This window comes from Polypterus senegalus, chromosome 2 (assembly GCF_016835505.1).
Source record: "Polypterus senegalus isolate Bchr_013 chromosome 2, ASM1683550v1, whole genome shotgun sequence".
Taxonomy (NCBI): domain Eukaryota; kingdom Metazoa; phylum Chordata; class Cladistia; order Polypteriformes; family Polypteridae; genus Polypterus; species Polypterus senegalus.
In genome coordinates, this window is record NC_053155.1 from 58,734,099 (window position 1) to 58,752,244 (window position 18,146).

General features: G+C 37.0%; 1 protein-coding gene across 5 annotated transcripts in view; it reads left to right on the forward strand.

Annotated features, from left to right (window-relative positions):
- The window catches only part of LOC120522957 (uncharacterized protein DDB_G0287625-like), a 148,024-nt gene that overhangs the window by 119,192 nt on the left and 10,686 nt on the right, over window positions 1-18,146 (forward strand). For all 5 annotated transcript variants that reach the window (XM_039743813.1, XM_039743812.1, XM_039743811.1 and 2 more), the window contains 5 exons: window positions 7,284-7,343; window positions 9,287-9,334; window positions 13,606-13,659; window positions 14,812-14,862; window positions 17,211-17,261. In XM_039743813.1, the coding sequence (XP_039599747.1) occupies window positions 7,284-7,343; window positions 9,287-9,334; window positions 13,606-13,659; window positions 14,812-14,862; window positions 17,211-17,261 (264 nt within the window). The remainder of the gene's footprint in view (window positions 1-7,283; window positions 7,344-9,286; window positions 9,335-13,605; window positions 13,660-14,811; window positions 14,863-17,210; window positions 17,262-18,146) is intronic.

The window sequence follows — 18,146 nt, forward strand, 5'->3', positions numbered from 1 at the left end:
TTTTTTTCGGAGAATTGGCTGAATCCCAGCATACTGGACAGAATATTCGACTCTGGTAAGAAAATAGGAGGAGGACGCTGTGTTTATATTAATGATGCTTGGTGCACTAATACAATTATAATCAACATGTTATGCCCTCTGGACATGGAAAATTTAATGCTAAGATGCCATCCTTTTTACTTGCCAAGGGAACATACAGTTGTCATTCTTATGGCAGTATACATACCACCACAGGCTAATGTTAAGTCAGCACTCGAGCAATTATATGACATCATCAGTTAACAACAGAATGCACACCCTGACGGAATTTTTATCATCGCCAGGGATTTTAATGAAGTGAATCTTAAGAATGTTCTTCCTAGATTTTACCAACATTGAAACTTCAAAACTAGAGAGGAAAACATCTTAGATCATGTTTATACAAACATAAAAGATGCCTAAAAGGTTATGCCATGCGCCCACCTAGGACAGTCTGCACACAAAGCCCTCATTCGCAGTGCTAAACCAGGGAGCAGGACTATTAAAGTACCATCTCCCAATTCCAGGACCACTATGATAACATGGATTGGAATATATTTTTCCATCAGGCAGACTTAGATACATGTACTTCACCCGCGCTGTCATATATTAATTACTGTGTGGACAACATCACTGTTAATAAAAGGATCAAAATGTACCCAAATGAGAAACCATGGGTGAATGAAGAAGTCAACCAGCTGCTCGAGGTGAGAGAAACAGCATTTAAATCAGGAAACACTTCAGCCTATAGAGCTGCATGAGCTAACCTCAAAGAGGCATCAAGTCTGCAAAACTTAAGTACAAAAAGTGGATTGAGGAGGAGATTAACAATAACTCAAACCCACTGTGGATGTGGCAAGGCATTCGATCAATCACGGATTACAAAAAGGAATGACATACAACACATGCCAGCCAACAACGACACCAACCTAGCAGAGGAACATAATGGTTTCTTGGCTCAGTTTGACAAAGGCAATAACCATAGCTTGTTGTTGTACACAAACATGAGGTACAATGGGCACTCAATAACATCAACATAAGGAAAGAAGCAGGTCTTGATGGTGTGGAAGGATGTGTGCTCCAACCCTGCGCTGACCAAATAGCAAAGGTATTTATAAACATATTTAATCTAGCTCTCTCCTCACGTATAGTCCCCTTGTGCCTGAAATGCATGACCATCTTGCCTGTTTCAAAAAACCTATGATAACCTGTTTTAACGACTATCAACCAATCACTCACACCCCTGTTATTGCAAAGTGTTTTGAATGACCGATAATCAGTCACATTAAAGCCTTTGTCCCAACTGATCTAGACCAACACCAGTTAGCGTACCGGGCAAATAGATCAACTGAGGATGCCATCTGTGTGACTCTGCATGCTGCACTCTCGTACCTTGAAAATCCCAACACCTACATTAGGATACTCTTCGTTGACTACAGCTCAGTATTTAACACCATCAGAACTAGTCAGCTGATCAACAAACTCCATGTACTAGGACTAACTCCCTCCATATGTTATTGATTAGTGGATTTTCTCACCAACCACCCCGTATCTGTCAGATTGGACAACCACACATCAACCATCTGCACGCTAACCACTGGTGTGCCACAGCTAAACCTCCTCCTATACACACTTTTTACCCATGACTTTCAATCCATCTACGAATCAAACATTATTGTTAAATTTACAGATGATACGACTGTCATTGAGTTCATATCAAACAATGATGAACCTGCATATAGGGAGGAGGTTCAGAACCTGACAGAGTGGTGTGACACAAACAACTTGGTCTTAAATACCAAAAAGTACAAAGAATCTGTTGTGGACTTTTGGACAACTAAAAAGACTACTTACAGTCCAGTAACTATCAAAGCAGAGGCTGGGGAAAGAGTCTTCAGCTTTAAGTTTCTAGGAATCACCATCACAGAGAACCTCTCCTGGGCTGACAATACTACAGTAGTAGTAGTAGGCAAAGCACAACAACGCCTTTACTTTCTGAGAAGGCCAAGGAGAGCTAACCTCCCCCAGAAGCTGTTGGTCAACATTTATAGATGTACCATAGAGAGCATTTTGTCTAACTGCATAACAGCCTGGTACAACAACTGCACCAAATCTGCCAAAAAAAACCTGCAGCAGGTCATATAAACAGCACAGGACATTACTGCTTCTGAAATGCCATCACTTGAACATCTACACAAGACTCGCTGTGCAAGAAGAGCTAAAAACATCATCAAGGACATCATTTATCATGGATATAACTTGTTTAAGCTCCTCTCATCAAGCAGGTGCTTCAGATCAATCCGTACCCACACAAACAGACTAAAAAATAGCTTCTTCCCAACTACTATAACTTATTGAACTCTGCTATCTCCTTAGTCTGAAATCATTTTTCATTGAACATGTGTAATAAGTTATGTAGGTAATGTTTAATATACTGTTTACTAACATGTACAATACTATGTTGCTGTACATCCATCCATCCATCCATTATCCAACCCGCTATATCCTAACTACAGGGTCACAGGGGTCTGCTGGAGCCAATCCCAGCCAACACAGGGCACAAGGCAGGAAACAAACCCCAGGCAGGGCGCCAGCCCACCGCAGTGCTGCTGTACATTTATTCAATAATAATTCGTTGTGGAACGAGCCCTGGACACAGGCAGGCAGACATGTTTAAATGCACCACTATACGTTTATTTACACTACTAATATTTGCAATAAAGTGCACACAACCCACTTCACCCCAAAGTCCAGGCCTTTCTCACACTGCCTTTCTCTTCTCTCAGGTCCGCCTCCTCTCCTCTTCTCTCCTCCGAGCTCTGTCCTCCTCTACCCAACTCCAGCCATCGAATGGAGGGAGACGGCCCCTTTTATACACACCCGGATGTGTCCAGGTGCCTCCCGGCAATCTTCCACCAGCACTCCTCAGTTCGGCGGAAGTTCCGGCCGCGCACCTGGAAACACTCAGGAAGTGCTGAGGTCCAGGGCTCCAAAGGCATCGTGGCACCACCTGGCAGTGACCATGGGCCCCTACAGGGTTGAGCTTCCAAGCTCTTCACCTGTGGTCCCTAAAGCCACCAGGGTGGTCGACCCCTCGTGGTCTGGAGGAGGCGCAAGCCCTCCTGCGGTCCTCCTGGGTGTCCCGGCTGGGTAGCAAGCCCCAGCCACTCGCCACAACGTATTGATTGCTTGAACATTTAGCATTGTATGTGGCATTTTGCTAATATTATGAACATAATTTGTATGATTACTCTGTTTTTAGTTCTTATTTCTGTGGTGGGCTGGCGCCCTGCCCGGGGTTTGTTTCCTGCCTTGTGCCCTGTGTTGACAGGGACTGGCTCCAGCAGACCCCTGTGACCCTGGAGTTAGGATATACCGGGTTGGATAATGGATGGATGGATAGTTCTTATTTGTATTTATTTATTGTATTATTATCTATATGAACTATTTGCCTTTTGGGTTTTAAGTGCACCTTGGGGTTGTCACAGAAGTAATATCATTATGTTATACAATGACAATAAAGTGCTTGAAATCTTTAAATTTTGAATTCTGCCCTAGTGAAATCGACTTCTTAATTAGTGAAAGCATTTTGTATGCAGACTTTGTTGTTTAAAACAGGTAAATATATTACGGTATATATTAGAATGAACAAGAAATGTAACTGATTTTCACCAATGGAAGATGGGAGGCATAAGGCAATTAGCATAAATTTATAAGGAAAATCAACTTTGTTGAACTTTTCACAACAGTGTCACAAGTATCTAGCAAGAAGACAATAAACAAAATATTTAAAAAGTCAACTGCATTTTGTTTGTCTTAATAAAAAGACTAAAAAATGCTGAATCAATGTGGAGAGAAAAATATTTACTTAAATTAATAGCTGTATCCAAAATTAGTGATGAAAGAGCTATATCAGAATGCAACTCATTGTAAATTGCTGATGAATTATGGGTCCTGCTGTTCAAGTCAACAAGTGAACCAAAATATGGAAAACATGAAGGCAGTTTTGAAAGCCTGGAATGTCACAGAATATCTGAAAATTGCAACAAGGAAGATGAATGATGAATGATGAAAAATAAAAATAAATAATAAAATAATCACAAAAACATAAAATAATAGAAGGTCCTGGGATAATTCTAAGAACATCATAATGAACATAAGATAATGCAGTGCCATTCCCCAGTCCCCTGCTCATGACGCACATGTAATTTGCGACTGTGAAACGGTGGCATCAACATGACCAAAAGCTTGTTTAACACTTCGCAACATGCTGTGTCCTTCTCTTATTGAGAGCAGGATGTTCTAAGAGCATTAGGTACGCTGAAAAAAAATTAATCTAAGCAAGTGAAAAGTTTTTATATCACATCATTAAATCTTGTTTCCCTTAGTGTTATGGTTTTTCTTATTGTTATTTCCTTATTTTTTGACTTATCAAAAATTTATATTTACGATCATTGACCTTACTTTAGGAAATCTTGTGAAGTCAATTTGCTTACCCTATTAACATATTTTTTTTCTTAATAAAAGCAAATCAACTCCCATTTCAAGTTTAATTTGTCTAGTTTTTACACATACATTTTTTGCATTGTAGAAGTTCCTATTAAAGAGAACCCTCGGTGTATATGTCAGCTCTGCACATACAGGTGTTTAAATTCTGGTTGTGTTCTGCACTTTGGGAAATATTGTCAGAGAAGAATATTTACAGTTACAGCTACAAGTTCAGGCATTGATTACTTGAGTGGTTCTCAAACTTAATCCTGGGGTTGGCACCTTTTGGCTCTAGCCAACTTCTACAAGACTAAACGTGTTACATTTTCTTTTAGAATGTACTAAGCATTTATGTATGTAATAAGGGGATATTTAGTTTGTTTTGTTTACTAAGTTTTTAAGATTTTCAAAATCATAATCATGTTTTTCTTTCTGCTTTTTCAGGTATTATGTTTATTTCATTCATTATTTACTAAAGATCACTTTAGTGGGTCTGACATTGTAGCCTTTCAGCATTCAATGTGTTTCGCATGGGCTTTTGCTCTGCTCCCTGTGAATTGTCTTTATTAGGGTACAATTAAGCAAGCAAACTACACAGAAAAGACAAATTCGGAGAGTAAGAACAAAAGATAGTTAAGTGATAGCAACAATTTCTAAATGTAGCTGCATTTACCCAAAATGATCAAAGTTCTGCAGCTTAGTTTGCTTCATGGGATTCTGACAATAGTGTGACACGTTGAAATGATTCCATAGACGAAATATCTTCATGTTTTAAAGGTTTAGTAAACATTCAATGTAAAACAGTTCACACAAAAGTGGAGAAAAAAATTGATATAGCATAGTAAAGAAAAGTTCTGTTTAAAGCTTGTATATCTTGTTTCATTCTTTATGTTTGCTCATACAGTTGAACCACTTCTAAATTGTCAGAAAACTGTAGGCCTATCCCATTTACAAACTGCAAATCAGTCCATGATAGCAATGTGCCTATTCCAAACTGACTTAATTAACACACTGTATTACGGATGTAGCAAGAAAGTTCTAGCTCATGTTAACTTACAGGGGGTAAAAGGCTCTAAGAAATCAATGTCCTATAGGAGTCAAGCAAACACTATAGGAATTTAACTTAAAGCATTAACTCTTTAAGATTGGCTCTTATGTTAAATATCTTATAAAAATCACACTGCTGTGTTTTTCTGAATGCAGAATAAGAGAAGATAAAATGACTAGCTAATTAAATGAGAGCAAGTAAATTGTGAAATTGCCTCAAACAAAAACCTGCAACCAGATGGGGTCACCTGGACTGAGTCTGAGAACCACTGTTTTTAAAATAGTTATATATCTTAAAAATAGTTTTAATTCATTTTTGTCCTTAAAACAATTGAAATTTTCACTTCCATGTATTTTATCCATGTAATGTAGATTCCCACAACCTGTGTTAGACATTATATTGTAGTATTCATAGCCTTATAGAGTATACAGTAATCCCTTGCTATATCGCGCTTTGACTTTCGCGGCTTCACTCTATCACGGATTTTAAATGTAAGCACATCTAAATATATATCACGGATTTTTCACTGGTGCGCGGATTTCTGCGGACAATGCGTCTTTTAATTTATGCTACACGCTTCCTCAGTTTGTTTGCCCTGTTGGTTTCATACAAGGGACGCTATTGGCGGATGGCTTAGAAGCTACCCAATCAGAGCATGTATTACATATTAACTAAAACTCCTCAATGCTATAAGATATGCATCCCGCGCAGAGCTTGATTGTTTGCTTGTCTCTGCCTCTATCTCACCCTCTCTGACATTCTCTGCGCCTGACAGAGGGGCTGTGAGCAGAGGTGCTGTTTGCACAGAAGCTGTTTGCCTAGTGGATACAAACGCACCTCTAAGAAATGCCGCTTTATCGCGGTGCTTCTAAACACACACTTATTGATTTTTTGATGGTTTGCTTTAATCTCTCTCTCTCTCTCTCTCTCTCTCTCTCTGCCTCTCTGACATTCTCTGCGCCTGACGGAGGAGATGTGAGCAGAGGGGCTGTTTGCACAGAGGCTGTTTGCTTAAAAGATACTGACGCTCCTCTAAAAAAATGCCGCTTTATTGCGGTGCTCGGCATATTTAAAAGCACAAAAGCACACGTATTGATTTTTTGATGGTTTGCTTTAATCTCGCTCTCTTTCTCTCTCTCTGACGTTCTCTGCGCCTGACGTGCCTGAGATGTGAGCAGAGGGGCTGTTTGCACAGAGGATGTTTGCTTAGAAGATACTGACGCTCCTCTAAAAAATGCCGCGGCAAACTTAAAAGCACACGTATTGATTTTTTGATTGTTTGCTTTTCTTTGAGCTCTCTCTCTCTCTCTCTCTGAAATTCTCTGCTCCTGAAGAGAAGAAGATATATTTGCATTCTTTTAATTGTGAGAAAGAACTGTCATCTCTGTCTTGTCATGGAGCACAGTTTAAACTTTTGACTAAAGGGTGTTATTTCATGTCTAGAGGGCTCTAATAATGTTAACAGTGTGGGAGAGTTTATAAGGGCTTAAAATATATAAAAATAACTACACAAACATATGGTTTCTACTTCGCGGATTTTCATCTATCGTGGGGGGTTCTGGAACGCAACCCCCGCGATCGAGGAGGGATTACTGTATTTAGTTGTGTGCTCATGGGTTTGTCTTCTGAATAACAAATCATCATCTGAAATTGAGGTAACTGTTAAGTTTTTTGGGTGTTTGTCCGCTTTCAGAAGTGAAAACGTTGTATTGAATATTTTTTTCCTCAGGTGACAAAGGCCCGCTAGAGGCATCAGCAGAACATACAGCCAACATTGTCAAGGAATCAGGTATGTAAGAAGTCGTTTTTATTTAAAAAAGTAAAGACTTGCAATGTCTAAATCTATTTATATTTATTTTAATTTAAACCTGATATCATGCAGAGAAAGATCATTTTAAATTCAAGGCATACCTGTTGTTCACTATATAATCATGTGAAGGTATCTTGGCCAGTGTTAAGTCTTACTCTAATAAAGGTTTGATTTGCAATTCTTTCCCTACATAAACCTTAGATATATACAGTATAAGGAAACTACTGCTTCAATAGATTAGCATATCTTAGGTATGCTTGAACACATTATGACCACTTTCACACTGATGTCTATGAGTGTTTCAAAATGTGAGCCTGTACACATATTAAATTAAAAACAAATTACTTGACTTGACTGTAACTTGGCATAGTTAGTAGCTTCGTAAATGCTAGAAATAATTAGATTTTGTGCAAATTTAAAAGATGTAACTGTAAAATAATGCCTATTTTGGAATGGATAGTCTGCCGTTGATACTGATGGCTTGCAACCTCAGGACTTATTATAAATAATAAAATTAGCACAGAAAGAAGACTGCAATTATAATATTAAAAAGGATTTTTTTACTTATAAAATGTAGTTTATTTCAGTCAGTTTAAAAGATGTATACGTAAAATAATTTTAGACACAAAGTATGCAGCTGCAAACAGATGCACTTATAAAAATGAAAATGAGTGGCAGAGCAATTCTGCATGAATCTACTATATATCTGAGAAAGCCTGAATTCTCACCTGCACTGGCAGAGGTGACATTATTTTTAATTTATTTTTGGGTGTCATTCTTATTGTTAGTATAACATACAAACTACATTGAAGGAGTAATTTAAAATGGTGGTTGTGGAATATGTATCAGTGTTAAAAAAACTCATATAGTTCAGCTATACACTTTCTAACTCTGTGATTACAATTCAGGGTTGCGAATAGATGGAGTGTCTTGGAGAATATGGCATGGTTCAGCCTTGACTGTGACACCAGTCCATTTGTATGGACATACACATTCATACTCACTCTTTAAGGCAAGTTACAACATTTAGTTAGCACAGTGTTTATGATTTTAAGGAAAAAGTCAAAGTTTCAACTTACTGACCAAACAGGGATTCAACCACCAAACATGTGGAATACAAAGGTACCAGCATAAAACACTGCACCAATGGCCACTTTGCCGCCACTCAATATACTTTATTACTACTGTAATTGTAAAATGCTGCAAATTTAAATAATATCAAGACCAGACCTGTTGCAAAACTGAGCCACAAGTGAGGTCATAAGTGGCTCGGTCCCAAAAAGACCCCATAAGGAGGTTTAAAACTGCTTTAGGACAGAGACTTCAGAGAAGAGTTAGGTCAAAGGCTTACTTAAGGGAGAAGAGGGAAAGAAAGAAATGGAACATGCAAGCCCAGATTCACACCCTGACTCACAAGTATCTTAAAATATGAATTTCAGTGTCTCTGCTTTTAAAAGCTAATTTTGATCTTATATTTAAATATGAGAATTTCTTAAAATGCATACTAATATACAGGAAATTAACACATGTTCGTCCAACTATCATCTTTACCTGCTTTGTCCAAATTAAGAATTGTGGGTCCGAAGTCTATAACAGCAGCTTCGGATACCAGGCAGGAACCACCCTTTACTTGAGTGCCAGTCTGTCACAACGCTCGCTTGCAGTACCCACTGACAGTAACACTGGTTTACTGAACTTACACTGTTTGTGTTTGGGATGTAAGAAAAAAACACAGCAGAAAACAAAGAATCATGCAGATGTTAAAGAGAAGATGCAGACTCCTTACAGTGGTGGGCCATAACCAGGAATTCAAACCTACTCTCCTGCAATTTACTTTCCAACAGTGCGTTATTGTTTTTTCTCTTTCTTCAGGTTTGAATTAGAATTCAAATAAAACATAACAACATTGTTTCTTTTCCTAGGATCTGCAAATGATGACATGAATAAGGAAGTTAAAAGCCAGGATGAAGGTTTGACTGCAATTTAAATAAAACAAATATATATAGTATATATAATAAAATATATGCACACTTAAAAATGGAAGAAAATATTTAGAATAGTTTGAAGTACTAGGGTGGTGTACTGTGTTAGCCATTATGAATGTAGTGAGAAGTCAAGCAAAATTACACCTTTTATTTGCTATGTAGAAAGATCACAATATGCAAGCTTTCAAGGCAACCTGAAGAAGGGGCATGAGTTGCCTCGAAAGCTTGCATATTGTAATCTTTTTAGTTAGCCAAGAATAGTTTGAGAAAAATGTTAATTTTGGTCAAGAAGAATGATTCCCTGTGTTTTCTTTAAGAGTTCAGGTTTTAGAAGTAAGCCTCAAAGGAAATTCTGAATTTTGGCAATGTTGTACAGGACATCACCTTGTGCTGTGATATTAAATGTAACCAGGTAGCACTTTATGGTACCAGTGCACACTTACCAGAGCATTTGCTAATCCTTTCAACATGACTAAAGCTAAAACAAGAAATTAAAATATGGTAACAAAAATGTAAACTGTCATCATTACTGTAGAAAAGCAGAGCATGTCCCTGATTTCTTGTAGACAAACATTGGCACCAAAGTAATATTTATTAAAGTTATTGGTATCAACTGTAATTATCAAAACCAAAAGAACAAAGGAAAACCTTCAATGCGCTAAGTCATGGAAGAATGTACAGTGTAACACATTCCTAAAGTATTCAAAAATTTTTATTTCTCTCTTAGCAATTAAAGAATTACAAAGATATATATATATACTTATTTAAATTCCTCAGTATGCTTGATAATAAATAAAATTGTTATGTAAAAGTTAAATAATATAAAAGGTCTAATTTGCATATAGAAAATTTTACTTTGAACACATTTGTCTAACCTAGCCTTGCTTATAGAACTGCTTTAGCTCTTGTAGTTTCAGCATTTTTCACACATCAATAAAGTCCACCTATATGGCATGTATAAAACCTGTCTACTGTATATGTTACAACAAAAAGCCAAGCAAATCTGAACAAATAATATAACCTGAGACTTCAGTTTTATTTGTTTTTGTAGATGGTGCTAAGTTACTGGCAACTCCAGCAGAACAAACTGACAGGAAAGAAAACGAGTCAGTTATTGTTTGTAAACTATATTAGCAAACATAATTGTATGCCACTTTATTGACCTATGTTGACAAAAATAAACATCAAATATCAGAGCTGACTGAGAAATTTAAATAGTACATGAAAATAACTGAGTTTCTCTAGTGGTCTAGTGGAGGAGTCTTCATCCTGGTGGGCTGCTGTGGCACGCTAGATTTTTTAACCAGTTTCTTAATTATACCTCAACTCTTTTATTTTATGGAGGACTGAATATTCTGATTCTTTTAAATATTGTTATTTTGCTGTTTCTGAAATTCCAATGGAGAGCTAGAATCCCCTTTTTAATTCCCCATTTCAAAATAGGTCATTTTGCCAGTTAAACAAACATGAATTGGTAAAATAATGCAAACATTTTGATTACTCAGTGTTTCCTATTTTATTTGTGAATTATGTTTTATTTTATCAAGTACTAAAGAACTTTAAATTACTAATTGCAGCACTGTTAATTTAAAAGACTGAAAAGAGGAAACTATGTCACATTTAGTGATAGCATGCTGACCGTTCAGCACATCCATGCTTGCCCATTTTTGTGATTGCCAGCATCGTGTTGCCTGACTGAACCAATGCTGTACGATGGGTTAAGAGGTACAGCAGGCTCAGCCATGACCTATGCCCTTTTTTCTTTATCATTCTGTTTTGTTACAAGTATCAAATGGCCATCACTGTGATTGTCAATATGAGGTCTTTAGAAGCAGATAAACACAAAATTATAATCTGCCAAACAAGCACAGATGACATGAGGCAAGAAAGAAATGTAACAGACACTGGGAAAATGTGTATAATACCCCAAAAAAGGCAAATAAAATGCAGAATTAATGAACTTTTTAAAATATTTTCTTAAGACATATTTCACATAGGCGATAGATAATCCCAAGGGGAAATTCACATAATCCAGCAGCTGTATACTGATACAAAAAACAATATTAAATTAAAGAGTAATAAAAAAGCATGTAAAAGCAGACAATAACTTTGTATAATGTTAGCGTTTACTCCCTCAGGTGGAATTGAAGAGTCGCATAGTGTGGGGGAGGAACGATCTCCTCAGTCTGTCAGTGGAGCAGGACGGTGACAGCAGTCTGTCGCTGAAGCTGCTCCTCTGTCTGGAGATGACACTGTAAGCTCATAGGTTGTCATAATTTTAAAGATTTGATATTCACATAATCATATGGAGCACTGCTTAGCCTCATGGTATAGAGCTAGCAAAAATGTAAAAGTTTACTATGGCTAGAAAATGTGAAAATCAACAAATGGCAAAGCTTTTAAGAGATGTACAGTAAGACAGGGTGCTTATCTATCTTTATATATAATTCACTAAGGCAAGACACCCATGGAAAGGCAAGACACCCATGGAAAGCACACCGGAAGGGGCGTGGATTCACTAAACCGCTAACAAGTAAGACACCTATGGCGCACGCACCAACTCCAAGACCATTGGATACGATGACAACTTGCAGAGCCATGCCCACCAACTCGGGCGCGACAACACACGTCATTTATATTCATTTGTCGTAGAGCCTCATGTACCTCCGAGCCACCTTGACTGTTCCTAGAGGCATGTTTGTCGCGGAGGTGAGTCGCCATATGCAGCGTGTAAAACAGTTTGCGAGGGGTATCCCATGGGAACCTTAAAACAATCCTTTACAACTGAGGTTAAAACACAATGAAGTAAGCAGTCTTTAAAAACCGAGTTTTCGGTTACGACACATGACCGCGTGCACCATAGCAAACTGTTTTACACGCTACATACAGCAATTCGCATCCGCAACAGACATGCGTCTTCTTCACTCACGGATAATTATATGTTGCTCTCTCCAGAGTTCCATCTTTTCATTCACTTTCTGTTGTATCCTCAAACCCTCCCTTTTTAGACAACGTGTCTTTCCAGAAGTGTTTAGCATTCAATAAATAATTATGCATGAGATTGAGTGTGTGTCTACCTGGGCAAGAGAGGCGTGGGAAAGACGTTGAACCCCATTCGGGCTGCAAACTGTGGAATTCCCACTAAGTGCGACTCATACGCTCCGACTGGTTGCATCCCTGCCCTTTGTGCACACCCCCCTCCCACCTCGCTACTGCCGTGGTCGGGTGTCTTGGTGGATTATATATAAAAAAGCAGCCAACGACTCAACTGACGAGTTGGAGGTGGGCACATGAGCGGGCAGTACATACTGAACGAGAGTTCAGCAGACTAGCATGACGGAGGGAGCTGAATGGACATCCTTCTCTCCTCCCGTTCCATACTCCGCGCCGTGCACCCCCATCCCTCCGTCTGGCAGGAGAAGGCGCGAGGACGGTCCGCCAGTTTTCAGTCACGGATGATTGTGTGTTGGTTCGTTCCGTGCATTGTTACAGTGTTGCTTTTCTTGCTGATTTATTACATGACCGATTTTTCAAATGTTAATTTTCTCCTTGTGCTTAAAAATCATTAAAAAACCGGCCTGATTATGTGGCGTATGGCACTCCACAGGTTGGCTAGTTTTATATATTGCATTTAATTTTAGATAAAGTGACCTAGACTGAACCTTTGAATAATGAAGAAAACAACCATAAAGCATATATGTAGTTTATGCAATAAATGATTGGAAAAGAAACCTCACACATTAGCTACGAGTTACAAATGTAATGTTTACCCTCAATAAATTGTATTCATCTATGCATTGTCAATAAGTTTGATCTTTATGATTTTGACATTTTTGTGATCCCATTGTGTTTATTCATGTTCAGAGCAACCACAATTTAGTCTATTTTTTTTTTTTTGGTTAGTCAAATGATGGCCAGAAGTACATCACATGACATCACTGCCCTGTTGGTATTTAAAATACTGGTGCAGAAATGATTTGTCAGAGTTTGTTGATTTGGTGTTTTGGTTTAACCATTCCTCTGGCTTCTGATCCTTTATATTTGGAGATTATGATTTCTTCTTATTTTCTATTTTTGAAAATGCCAGTACACAGCTGAAGTCATCCATCATATGAAGCACCATTTAGTTGTATGGCACAGAGCTGGCAATAATGAAAAAGTTTACTATGATGGGAAAATATGAAAAACAATAAATGGCAAAGTTTTTAAGAGATGTGCAATAAGTTACTTATTTGATATATTTCATATAATTTTAGATCAAGCACCAAAGCCTGAACCTTTGAAGAATGAAGGAAACAACACTAAAGCAGGTATGTACATAATTTATTTAATAACTAATTGGAAAAGAAACCTCACCCAGTAGCTATGAATCACAAGTTTAATGTTTACCCGCAGTTTATACCCACTTCTAAATCTTGCATGAAAAAGTGATATTCTGTATCATACGGCCAACTGCTTTCTGTTTGTCAGAATTAAAAGGACTGTGAAATGTTTAAATGACTTTGGAAGAAAACCATTTAGTTAATTCAATAGCTGCATCCAACATTAGTGCTAAAATAACTACAGTATATCAGAACAGAATTCATTGGAGATTGATGAAATATGGTTCCTGCTGTTCATGTCAATAGAAGAACCAAAATCTGGAAAACATGAAGGCTGTGTTGCAATCCTGGAATGTCACAGAATATTTGAATATGCTAAAAGGCAAATGGATGTCTTCATCCCAGAAGTGTATCTATTTCTGAAAGAGATTTTTCAGTAGAATGATAGAAACAGACATAACAATAAATAATAAAATCACAATAAAAAATGATAGGAAAAAAACAAAACATAGTTAAGCATTTTACAGTAAGAAAAATACAGTTTATAAATATCTCATACAAACCACAGTGATGAAGGTTTTCTGAATTCAGAATAAGAGAAGGTAAAAAACTACTGTACTAGCCAATTAAATGAGATCAATTTAAGGTAAAATGTGAAACAAAAATGGAACAAAAACCTGCAACTAGATGGGTTTCCCCAGGGCTGATTTTGACAACTACTGTGTTAAAACGTCTTTAAACATCTTATGAATTTTTATAATAAGATAGTTTCAGATTAAAAATACTTGTATATCTTAAAAATTTTGATTCATTTTTATCCTTAAAACATGATTGAAATATTCACCTTCATGTACTATATCCATGTCCTTTAGATTGCTGACAATTGTAGCCAACATTATATTGTAGTATTTATAGCCTCATGCAGTATGTTTAATTGAGTACCCATGTGTTTTTCCTCTGGACAGCAAGACATCATCTGACACTGAGGTAACTGTTAAGATGTTTGGCTGCTTGTCCACTTTAAGAACTCTTTTCTCACCTCAGAGTTAATCTGTCTGAATGGATCCATAATTAGCTGACCTCCAACTCGGATGACTTCATGTGACTTTGTATTGATTTTTTTTTCCTTATGTGACACAGGCTCTTTAGAAGCATCAGCAGAAAACACAGACAACAACGTCAAGGAATCAGGTATATGAGATTCATTTTTCTCTTTTTGTCTCTCTAGATTTATTTATGTAAACCTTATATCAGGCACAGAGAAAGGTCATTTTAAATTCAAATTACACCTGTTGTTCACTATAACCATGTGGAAGTGTCTTAGCCAGTGTCAACTTTTACTGCAATAAAGGTTCTGCATCCTTATTTACTTTCGCTACCTAAACGTTAGATATATACAGTATACAGAAAGTACTGTTTCAACAGATTAGCATGTTTTAGAAGACCACTTTCATACTGCTGTCTATGTATGTTTCAATATGTGAGCCTGTAGACATATTAAATTAAACACAAATTACTTAGTTTAAATTAAACATGGCATACCTATTAGCAATGTAAAATGCTAGAAGGAGTTTGATTTTGTATTATATCTTTCAGCAGATTTTGCTCCACAGAGATTAAGATTTTTTTAAAGTTTTCACACTTGTTATCCAGTAGTATTTTACCACTAAAATCACAGCTTTATGTTGAGAAAGCCATGTGTTGCGCACAGAAGATTGTGTGTTTCACTTCAGGATTGGATAATCATAAAACATACTGTACACAGTAAGTCTGTAAAGTAGGCTTTTGATGTGTGCTTAATCATTCCTTGAGTATGCAGACACTTCCGAACAGATTTCTTTTATTTTCACATGTTGACCAAAATGATTAATAGACAAAGAGGGGGGATTTCCTATAGTAAACCACACAGCTCTTTACCTGTGTGCACCGCAAAGACTCCAATTACTAATAAATCACCTAACATTTCTGTCTGACTGCTAATTGAAACAGTCAGTGCAACCCACAGCTGAAAGGATGTCACATGAGTTGAATGGAAAATTTCTTGAAAGTCTTCACCGTGGATAGCCTGCCATTTTTACTGAAGGCTTGCAATCTGTGGACTTACGATATTTGTTGCTTATAAAATGTAGTTTATCTGAGTCAGTTTAAAAGATGTATACATAAAATAAAACCTGTTTTAGAAAGACGTGCTCCACACAAAGTATCCAGCTGCAAGAAGATGCACTTATAACCAGCATGGACTCATGAAAATAAGAGGCAGGACAGTTCTTTATGAATCTACTATATACCTGAGAAAGTCCTAATTGTCACCTGCAATGCCAGGGGTGACTTACTATTTTTAATTTATTTTTGGGTGTCATTCGTAAAATTTACAAGCCAGGCAATGAAGGAGCAGTTGAAAATGGTGTTTGTGAAATATGCATTTACAGTATTAAAAAAAAAAAGAAAAAACACTTCCAAGATATAGTTCACGGTGCTGCCCGGGGTTTATTTCCTGCCTTGTGCCCTGTGTTGGCTGGGATTGGCTCCAGCAGACCCCTGTGACCCTGTGTCAGGATATAGCGGGTTGGATAATGGATGGATGGATAGTTCAGCCATACACTTTTTAGCCCTGTCATTGCAATTCAGGATTGTGAATAAATCCCGGTGGCTTGGAAAATATGGCAGAGTTCAGTCTTCACTGGGACTCCAGTCTAATTACAGGAACATACTCATTCATACACACTTAAATTCTGAATTTTTGTAATGTACAGGACATCACCTTGTGCCATAATATTAAATGTAAGCAGGCATTACTTTATGCTAGCAGTGCACACTTACCAAAGCATTTGGTAATCTTTTCAACATGACTAAACTTAAAAGAAGTTAAAATGTGGTGACAAAATTTTAAACTGTAATCAGTATTGTCAAATTGCAGGCCTATTCATGCATTTTTGTAGGCAAACATCAGGCACCAAAAGTAATATTTAATAATGTTATCAGCTTCTAGTGTAAATTATCAAAAGCGAAACAAAAACGGAGAACCATTAATGCAAGAAGTCATGGAACAATGTTTACTCCAACTCATTCCCGAAGTGTTCAAAAAGAGAGAGTAGAAGTCACAGTTTATTATATTTTGAATTTTTCTTATGTCAGTTCCTCAGTATCGTAGATAAAAATTTTATGTAAAATTTAAATAATTTAAAAATGTCTGATTTGCATACAGATAAGTTAATTCTGAATGCATTTGTCTAACCCGGCCTTTCTGCTTCAGCTCCATGTAGTTGCAGAGAGATACACACATTGATACAGTCCACTTATACAGCATGTATTTATACCAACAGAAAGCACTATAGAAGTAGTCCTGATGTTGAAACAAATGTCAAGTGTGTAGTGCGCAAGCAGAAGAAAGCATTGATCATGACCAGCAATGTTTAGATCTCATGGAGTAATGCTACAATAGCTAGAATTGCAAAGGTTACTACAGATGAGAAATGTCACAACATTTTTTCACATGTAATGTATTGTGCTGTTTATTATATCTATTGTGTTGATTTTAGAGCATTTATCAAAGCATGAAGCTATGAGGAATGGAGATAACACTAAAGCAGGTATGTAGTGTATGTAAAAAATTATTAAAAGAAACCTCACCATTTAATTTTACACCCACTTCCAAATCTTGTATGAAAATGTATTTTCCTAAGGTAAGTGGAAATATGTAACAAGGGACCATGGTATTAAGTACATCTGCCCAACTCATATTGACTTCTTAATCAGTGAAAGAATCATTTGTGCAGATTTGCTGTTTTAAAAAGATAGTGGGCATAAATTTGTTGTGTACATGTGTGTACAATTTAGAGTGAAATAAAATGAACAAGAATAAAGTTTTAACCAAACTTTCAACAATGAAAGATCGTGATAAATAGTATGAGTGTATCAGGAATTGCATCCTTGCTGAAGTGTTCACAACAGGCCCACAAATGTCTTTTGAGCGAGCCATTGGCAAAATTTTATCCAGCCAATTTGATGTACTGATACTGATGAACGCTCATGTGACTTGGGCAAAAGAACATTTAGCCAGCTATATATTATGTACTATACAACATTAGTGCTAATAACAGTGTACCATCTGATGAATTTTGGTTCCAGCTACTTCTAGTCCATAGATAAATAAAATTATGAAATGACAAATGTAGACTGTGTTGCAATGCTAGAATGACAGAGTTTCTGAATATTGTTATCAGGGAAGGGAATCTCTTCATTGCACATGTGAATCTTTTAGAAAATGGGATTTTTCAACAGAATACTGCTTAATATCCAAAGGCTTTGAAAATCCTGGAGTTATTTAAGGAAAATAAGATGAATATAGTGCCACCACCAATTACCAGTATCTGTAGGAAGACTTGGAAAGAGCTATTACGAGTAAATATCCACAACCATCCAATTTTCAACTATGGAACACGTTGATGTCTACATGGGCCAACAGTTTGGTCTCA